General features: G+C 44.3%; 1 protein-coding gene across 4 annotated transcripts in view; it reads left to right on the top strand.

Moving 5' to 3' along the window:
* Positions 1-9,610, top strand: part of esr2b (estrogen receptor 2b) — a 148,905-nt gene that overhangs the window by 121,752 nt on the left and 17,543 nt on the right. For all 4 annotated transcript variants that reach the window (XM_008398651.2, XM_008398650.2, XM_008398649.2 and 1 more), the window contains one exon: positions 6,951-7,089. In XM_008398651.2, the coding sequence (XP_008396873.1) occupies positions 6,951-7,089 (139 nt within the window). The remainder of the gene's footprint in view (positions 1-6,950; positions 7,090-9,610) is intronic.

Here is a 9,610-nt window from a genome sequence, read left to right as displayed (position 1 = left end):
CCTCCTAGCCCTCCCCTCTGCACGTGCCTGATTATCATTGTTGTTTTTCTTCCTGCTTGCACACATCAAGACACAGGTCACATCTGAAAAGATCAAGGGTCTCATGTATAAAAGAGTTCGCTGCTTWCACAGTAAAAAAATTGGCGCATGGACAAATTTAGAAAAGTGCGGCACACAAAAGAATTCAGATGTATAAAGCCCTGTGCATGCATATACCTGTACATATTTCCTTTATAAATCCCAATTATTGGAAAATAGAGGGCAGCTGCTGATCCGCCATGTTGCCACCCTTGAATATTCCTACATATGTAAATTAGCATAAATACCTCACATGAAGCAATAATTATGGCAACGGCCCTTGCTTGTAGCATTAAAAGTGCTTATCATAGTAATTCTTATATATTTTATTTCAAAGTTGCTTTCAAGGTGCCCAATGTTACCTCACAAAAAAATAAATGAAAATAATAAATTTTAWAGAAAAAAAAGAAAAGAAAGAGATCCAAGTGCAAATACTTGTTTGAACCGCAGAACTTTCAGCTGTGATTCTTAACCCTTGTGCTTGCRAGGACTGAGGCAAGCATTTGCAGACTGCTGCAAATGATACAGGTTTTACGGGTGTGGGGTCKGTTGGATCCCATTTCTAAACACAAGGGTTAAATCAGCTGTGATTATACGCATGATTCCTCTATTTATGTGTATAAGTTGCACATGATAGAGAAATCATGTGCAACTTAYACACATGATTCTGTCACTGCTGCTGCTGAGCTGTGACCACTCACACCTGATCGTCATCACCTGGATCCCAAGCTGCTGCCATATAAGGATGGATCTTCCCCCTGMACGGCGTCAGATTGTTGTGAAACCCTCAGTGGTAACACTTTCAGGCCTGCTGTGGTAACTTGAGCTAACTGCCCAGTAACTAACCTATCTGTCTCTTCCTTCTGCCTAGTTGCCTCTCCTGTCCCCGATCCTGACCCCCACCTCTGGTTTTGGACCTCCTGGCTTCGACCCCCTGTCTGTCTGACCCTGAGATCTGGAACCTGTTTTGACCTGGATTTGGACCCGCTGGCTCTGACTCCCCTGTCTGTCTGACCCCGAGATTTGAAATTTGGATTCCCTGGTTGGATGATCCTGGCCTGTCTGACCAAGAAATAGTTTATTTCCTAAATAAACACCAGTTTTTGTATTCACTGTTCAGTCCCTGCGTCCATCAGTTCCTGAACATGTCAGAACAATCTGACCAAGCAACATGGACCCGACTGAACAGGAACCCGCTGTAGCCCTGAGAGACWTCATAAGCCGACAAGGAGTTGTGCTGGGGCAAAGCGTTCATCGACTCTCTGGGCTAGAAGCAGCCAGCCAAACTCTCCAAACACTCTTTAATGCTCCATCAGGAAATCACCCAGTTGTCCTCACAGGTAGACAAACTAACCTCGATGCTTTCCCCCAGTCCAGGACCVTCGGGCGCTTCAGCTGCTGCTCCTGCTGCAGCTGCTCCCCCACTTGTCTCCTCACCTGCCGATCCTCCTGCTCTCCCCGCTCCGGTAAATTCTCGAGGTCCGTATGTTCATGATCCCCCTCCATTCTCAGGTGAAATGTCAAAATGCCGGGGTTTTCTGTTACAATGTCGGATGGTATTTAATCAGCAACCCATGGCTTTTGCCTCCGATTTATCCAAGATATATTATGTCATGGGACTGCTGAGGGATCAGGCTTTAGCCTGGGCGTTAGCGTTTGACACAACTACACCGTTAACCTCCCTTACCTTTAAACAGTTTTCTGATCATGTTGGCGCAGTTTAAGCAGGCGCTTAGAGGCAATCCCCAAGGCTCCCGTAGTGCAGCCGAGTTCTCGGTGGAGTTTCGCACACTGGCCGCTGACAATAAATGGAACGACGAGGCACTCAAAGGAGTGTTTTATCAAGCCTTAAATGACTCCTTAAAAGATGGCCTGTCCATTAGTGATGATGCCAAGGACCTGAACTCACTAATCACAATGTCAATCCTGAGTACCACAATCTAGCTGCCGTCTTCAGTAAGTCCCGAGCCCTCTCGCTCCCCCCTCACCGACCGTACGACTGTGCGATAGAGCTCCTGCCAGATGCTCCGCTGCCTAACAGTCGCTTGTTCAGCCTGTCCAAGCAGGAACATGAAGCCATCGAGACCTACATCGACGACTCTGTGGCAGCTGGTGTCATCCGCTGCTCATCATCCCCTCTGAGTGCCAGTTTTTTTTTTGTAGGCAAGAAAGATGGAACATTACGCCCATGCATCGACTATCGGGGGCTAAATAAAATCACAATTAGGAATAAATACCCTTTACCTCTGATATCCACGGCTTTTGAACTGCTGCAGGGGGCAACCATCTTCTCCAAATTGGATTTACAAAATGCCTRTCATCTAGACAGGATACGTGAGGGAGATGAATCGAAGACAGCTTTTAAGACATCTATAGGCCATTTTGAATACTTAGTAATGCCTTTTGGCCTAACTAATGCCCCTGCTGTCTTCCAGGCCTTCGTTAATGATGTTCTGAGGGATTTCTTAAATCATTTTGTGTTCATTTATTTGGATGACATTCTTATCTTCTCACAGACCAAGGAGGAGCATATCAGTCATGTTCGTCAGGTTCTCCAGAGGCTGCTTGAGAACAAATTGTTTGTTAAAGCTGAAAAATGCAGTTTTCATCTTTTCACAGTTAACTTCCTGGGGTTTGTCATTGAGGATGGACAGATCAGAGCTGATCCTGCCAAGACCAAAGCAGTGGTGGAGTGGCCTGAACCCAGTACACGTAAGCAACACCAGCGTTTCCTGGGTTTTGCGAACTTCTATCGCAAGTTCATAAAGAACTACAGCGTAGTTGCCCAGCCACTAACTCGCCTCACTTCTATTAAGCAGCCCTTCTCATGGCCACCGGAAGCCGCAGTGGCATTTAAGGAACTTAAACAACTGTTTTCCTCCCCACCAGTCCTCATTCACCCGGATCCTGAGAAACAAATTTGTCGTGGAAGTGGATGCATCGGCCACTGGGGTAGGGGCGGTTCTGTCCCAGCATTCAGGCTCTGCACACAAGCTACTGCCTTGTGCTTTCTTTTCTAGGAGACTCAGCCCTCCGGAACTCAACTACAGTGTGGGGGACYGAGAACTACTAGCAGTTAAGCTGGCTCTGGAGGAGTGGCGTCACTGGCTGGARGGGTCCACACAACCGTTTGTAGTCTGGACTGATCATAAAAACCTATCTTACATTCAGTCTGCAAGAAGGTSAACTCCACGCCATGCCAGATGGTCTTTGTTTTTTGTCCAAGATTCAACTTTGTCTTAACCTACAGACCTGGCTCCAAGAACTGCAAACCTGATGCGCTTTCTCGTCAGTTTGAACCTGAGGCTCGGGAAAAGGAACCAGAGTGTGTCTTACTGGCTTCATGTGTGGTGGCAACCCACCCCTGTGGACTGTCCTCCCAACCGCTTGTTTGTCCCAGAAAATGTTCGTTCTAAGGTTCTTCAGTGGATCCATGCTTCGAAGTTCGTCTGCCATCCTGGGGTCCATCGAACACTCACCTTATTGGAGAGTCATTTCTGGTGGTCATCTATGGCTCAAGACACCCGTCAATATGTTTCCTCCTGCACCATCTGTAATCGGGGTAAGTCCAGCAATAAACAACCCACTGGTTACTTGTGCCCTCTGCCTGTCCCAGGACGACCCTGGTCACACATTTCAATGGATTTTGTTACTGGGCTTCCCCCATCTGAAGGTAACTCTGTTATTTTAACCATTGTTGACCGGTTTTCTAAGTCAGCCCATTTTGTAGCTCTACCTAAGTTGCTGACTGCCATGGAAACGGCCAATCTCCTGGTGCACCATGTGGTCCGTTTACATGGCATCCCCTTGGACATTGTCACAGACCGGGGGCCCCAGTTCACATCCAAGGTTTGGCATGCCTTTTGTCGAGCTTTAGGAGCCACAGTGAGCCTTTCATCGGGTTTCCACCCACAAACCAATGGCCAGACCGAGAGGGTCAACCAGGAATTGGAGGCAGCCCTGCGCTGTATAGTCATTAACAATCCTGCCTCTTTTTCTCAGTTTCTACCTTGGGTAGTATACTCCCTGACCAGTACAGCCACAGGTATGTCCCCGTTTGAGGTGTCCTTGGGTTATCAGCCGCCTCTGTTTCTCTCTCAGGAAAAGGAACTCTCAGTACCATCTGTACAGCATCACCTTCGCCGGTGTCATCGCTTGTGGCAACGGACCCATGCAGCCCTCTCCCGAACTGCTGAACGCAATCGTCTCCTGGCCAATCGTCACAGGACCTCAGCTCCCAGTTACCAACCTGGTCAGGAGGTTTGGTTGTCCACAAGGAACATACCTCTGAAAACAGACTGTAGGAAACTCTCACCTCGTTTTATTGGCCCATTCACCATTACCAAGATTATCAATCCAGTGACTGTTCGCCTTGACCTTCCTCGAACCTTGAAGATCCACCCCTCGTTCCTCGTGTCCCAGATTAAACCTGTTGTCTCTAGTCGCCTTTGTCCCCCTGGCCCCCCTCCCCCTCCCCCTAGGATTGTTGATGGGGACCCTGTTTACAATGTTCGCCGTCTCCTGGATGTGCACCGACGGGGGCGTGGCCTGCAGTACCTGGTGGACTGGGAAGGGTATGGTCCTGAACAGCGGAGCTGGGTGGTGCGTTCTGCTATCCTGGACCCTCAGCTCGTCCGTGACTTCCACAGTCGTCGAGGAGACTGACGGCTGTCCTGAGGGGCGCCTTGAGGGGGGGGGGGGTTACCTGTCACAGCTCAAGATTGTTGTGAAACCCTCAGCGGTAACACTTTCAGGCCTGCTGTAGTAACTTGAGCTAACTGCCCAGTAACTAACCTGTCTGTCTCTTCCTTCTGCCTAGTTGCCTCTCCTGTCCCCGATCCTGACCCCCACCTCTGGTTTTGGACCTCCTGGCTTCGACCCCCTGTCTGTCTGACCCTGAGATCTGGAACCTGTTTTGACCTGGATTTGGACCCACTGGCTCTGACCCCCCTGTCTGTCTGACCCCGAGATCTGGAATTGCCTGACCCTGATTTGGATTCCCTGGTTGGATGAYCCTGGCCTGTCTGACCAAGAAATAGTTTATTTCCTAAATAAACACCAGTTTTTGTATTCACTGTTCAGTCCCTGCGTCCATCAGTTCCTGAACGTGTCAGATTCCAAACTTCTACATTCCTAACTTACTGTAAAGGACTTTCTGTCACGAAATTGTAGTGTCAAATAAGACACTACAGTTGTCTTATTTAACAATAAGACAATTGTCTTATTGTCAATTGTCTTATTGTCAAATAAGACAATAAGCCATTTCTGTAAAGAAATGGCTCTGTAAAGAAATGGCTCACACTTTGAAAATTCCTAGTGTAATCCATTATATTGCTTTCATGTGAATACCATTTGTTACCATTCTACATAAGCTGTGTCAGATTATCCTTTTTGAAAAGGATTTGATCCAGAATCAGAAATGCTCTGATGCAAATTTTACAGTTTTTCTCAAGTGTTTACTGGTACTTGAGACACAATGACCATAACATGTAAGCCCATCCCTGGAACTAATTCTGCTAAACTACAAGCACTATTCATGCTTTACAATGACAATGCAGTTCTAAAACACTTTTTTCTATACACATCACACAATTTTCAGCATTCAACATTAAGTTAATACTACTGTGCACACTGACTCGTCACATGGGCAAACACTTGTCACAAATGCATCTACCCCTTCTTCAAGCTATGGAAATGCATGAAAAGCTGATGCTTTCATTGCTGGGTTGGCCATGCTAGATTTCCCTGCTGCCAGGGAAAACATGATGGATGAGGATACTGCAACCATTCCAAAACAGAATAAATGAGGCAGCATAGTTTTTGTTTGGTTGGGATGTACAGTGTGTACATTGTTTTTTGTGTGAAAAATAAAATATATTTGTTACTGTGTATTTGTGTGTTCTGAGTATGAAAACAATATTTTAAAATATTTTACAACAGACGTGGGGAAGTGTTTTTCATTCATCATAGTATTTTAGATTGAGCACATCAGTGTCCAGCTGGTTCTTTAAAAAGTCTGTTTATATGAAGCTCTGTGTATGAATCTGAAAACAAAATACAATTTTAAGAAAAGACAACATTGTATGTTGTAGTTTCATTTTGCACTATTATTGAAATATTTTGCCCATTGTGTGTGTTTTTTTTTATTTGTGTGTAGGGTTCTGAAAGTTTGGGGCATACTTTCAGAAAATGTGTGTAAACAATCTAAAAAAAATTGATTATACAACATTTTTTCTAACCGTTACTGAAAACTGAAATACTGTATGTAATACAGAAAATACTATAAATGTAAACAGAGATAAAACTGGAATAAGAAAGTCAACATACTGGTAAAGAACAACATATTATTGGTTGCTGATTCCAACAAGCAGTCAAATATAAAGATATTTGGGATGTAAAGTGAAACAGGTGCTTTAGTGGCTACATAGGTAGCTTCTAATAGTCAGGATCAGGTGTTTTCTGTTTGGTTACCATTAAATAATGGAGCTTGGACTGCTTGAGTGACATCTGTGTTAACTGGCAGAAGGGTATGGGTAATGTGTCAAAGCAGTGAGAAATAGTTCATACATTTGGGAGAGTTTTCTTCTGCTCTGCTGAAGCAGTGATGATGACAAGTGGATTCCAGTTCCTTTAAGCAGGTTAAAGCAATTGAGAAAACTGTAATGTAAAACTTAAAATAAAACTAGGATGTTTTTCCAAAAATTAAAGCTGCATTAGAAAATTGTTGATCTTTTTAACAACACTTAGGGCATTTTTGAAAAATCTTACATTTTCTTGGGAGGATAACAATTTTGACCAACTGTATATTTTGAGTTGCTTTAGGTCATAACTGGTCTTTTATTTATTTATTTACTTTGCATGATTTTCCACAGGTTTTGTGGAGTTAAGTCTAGCAGACCAAATCCACCTGCTGAAGTGCTGCTGGCTGGAGATCCTGATGCTGGGTCTTATGTGGAGGTCTATGGATCATCCTGGGAAACTCATCTTCTCTCCAGATTTCAAACTCAGCAGGTCAGAGTCTGGTATCACAAGTACATGTAAGATCAGTCCTCCACGCAACTCTCTGTTTGATTTCTGCTTGAGCCACATTGCCTGCAAATACAATTTTTTCTATTGTACACATCTCATGACTTGTTTTGTTTCCTGTATATTGTATATACCAGCCATTAACACTGCAGACTAGAAACTAAGCTAGCCATAAGACATACATTTGCATGAAACATTAACAAAAAATAGATGGAGCATTTATTTTTCTATTTTTAAATGTCTGTTTGGGAAGAGATGTACTGGTGTAAAAGATGCAAAGGGACACATTTAAGCAACACGCTGTAAAAACAGTGGTGCCCAAAGTCAGTCCTCGAGGGCCGGCATTCTGCATGTTTTAGTTTTCTCCCTGGTSTAGTAAGAACCTTTTCATCATGTCAATGTTCTTCTTAGGCCTTCTAATGAGCCATCATTTGATCTAGGTGTGTTAAACCAGGGAGAGAACTAAAACATGCAGGATGCCGGGCTTCAAGGATAAACTATAGGGCACCACTGCTGTAAAACATTGGAAGGTGGGCTTATTGCACTTACTTTCAAGAAAAGACTTTGGAGTTTGTGAAGTCTTGTCAGGAATGGTCCTTGTTTTCAGGTTTAGACTTTAAAACAAATTTAAAACAAATATAAGTGAGCAATTTGTTACCAACAAGCAGATAAAGGTAAAAAATAAATAGTTTACCTCTCTTTCTCAATCCGTTTAATACCAATTTTTTTCYTGCAAAATAAGTGCATGCATTCCAATCCTTGGACCTCCCTAACACATAATATTTATGAATTATTACATTTTATGTTGGTTATGTTAGTGAAAATACAGGTTTTATACTCGGCAACAATTGTTGCCAGTGGGAAAGAGCATAGTCTAAATTACACAAATCTAGCCTATTTACACATATAAAAAACTAAGAAAATTCACGACATGCATAACCTATTATAACAAAGAATTRTTACTGCAGATGTCATTGTCTCAATGTGCTGATAAAATTACCTCATTTAGTCATTTCATCAAGGAGGCAGAATCAGGTGAAAATGTCAGTATGAACAAATCTGCATCTGAGAGGACATTGTCTCTGTTCCACCAGACCAAGCACAAGACCTTTACCTCGTCCTAAACTAGTTTCAGTTTCATCATCTTGTTTTTGTCATTCAGTGCATACGCCAGACTTTGTGGAAAGGATCGGCTTTTGGGGTGGTGAAATGGTGGGGGGAGTTTCAACTGTGGAATGTAGAAGACATTATTTTGAGGTTCCTTCAGGTATAGAAGATCTAATACAGGGGTCCCCAAACTTTTTCCTGTGAGGGCCACATAACTTTCCCATTCTCTTGTGGGGGGCCGGAGTCAGTTCGTAACAGAAAAATGTGACGATTGCAGGAGTGCCTAAATGTAAAAATATTTTGTTTTCCAGAAAGCACAATCAAATAACTCTCTCTGGGTTCTTCACAGAAAAAATCCAGGAAGGATTATAATCCGTATTTTCCGAACTATGAGCCACACCGGACTATAAGCCACAACCCCAAAGTTTTTTGTTTTTTTTTAAACCAATAAACATACACATCTAAGCCTCAGATATCTCTGCCGGTTTTCCAAAAAGTTGCCAAGATTAGATTTAACAGAACTGATTACGGTAGTTTCCGAACAGTAACTGTAACAGCTGATCCTTCGTGTCTGCTACTAGCACGTGCTAAATCAGTGGCCCCAACCTGTTTATTACCGCGGACCGGTCAAGACTTGGAAATTTTGTTGCGCCCGGGGAAGAGGTGGTGGGGGGACGAACAGTCAGATAAGTCTTCTGCATGTTGGTGTTCCCACTAAATACTGAATATGGCCTGCTTGGGTTGTCTTGGCCCTTTTATCGCAGCCTGTGGGGTATTCCCTGACTTGGAACGAGAATACGACCTGCTGAATGTGACAGGTAGCTAATCAAAAAGCGCGGTGACGTAAGAACAGAGGGGAATCCCAAACAGCTGACATATCGCGCAACTGAGAGTCCGGTGGATATCAAAGATGATATGTGGAAATGTTTATTATTAAATCCATCCATCCATCCATCCATCCATTTTCTTACACCCTTGTCCCTCAGCAGTGGCGCAAAAAGTGGGTATGCAGGGTATGCAACGCATAGGGGCGCAGCACCAGAGGGGGCGCTAAAAACCCCGTCTGGAGGGGGGCGGCACGCCGATGATGTTTTCCCATACACTTCAGCGCGCCTTATGCTCCTTCATCTCGCGGTCGTAACGACGTAAATGTAGCGAGTTTTACCTTTCATGTATCGTCGCCTCGGTGGGTGAAGGGGGGGGGGCGTGCCGATCTCTGTTTTCGCATCCACCTGAATAATGTGTAGTTGCGCCACTGTCCCTGAGTGGGGTCGGGAGGGGTGCTGGTGCCTATCTCCAGCTAGCGTACCAGGCGAGAGGCAGGGTGCACTATGAGGGGCCGTTTAGGACAAAATCTATGTTTTGTCTCTCACACACTACAAGAAACTCACGCACACTC

Source organism: Poecilia reticulata, linkage group LG22, assembly GCF_000633615.1.
Source record: "Poecilia reticulata strain Guanapo linkage group LG22, Guppy_female_1.0+MT, whole genome shotgun sequence".
Taxonomy (NCBI): domain Eukaryota; kingdom Metazoa; phylum Chordata; class Actinopteri; order Cyprinodontiformes; family Poeciliidae; genus Poecilia; species Poecilia reticulata.
The sequence above is the reverse complement of the archived record's forward strand: the minus strand, read 5'-3'. Positions and strand labels throughout refer to the sequence as shown.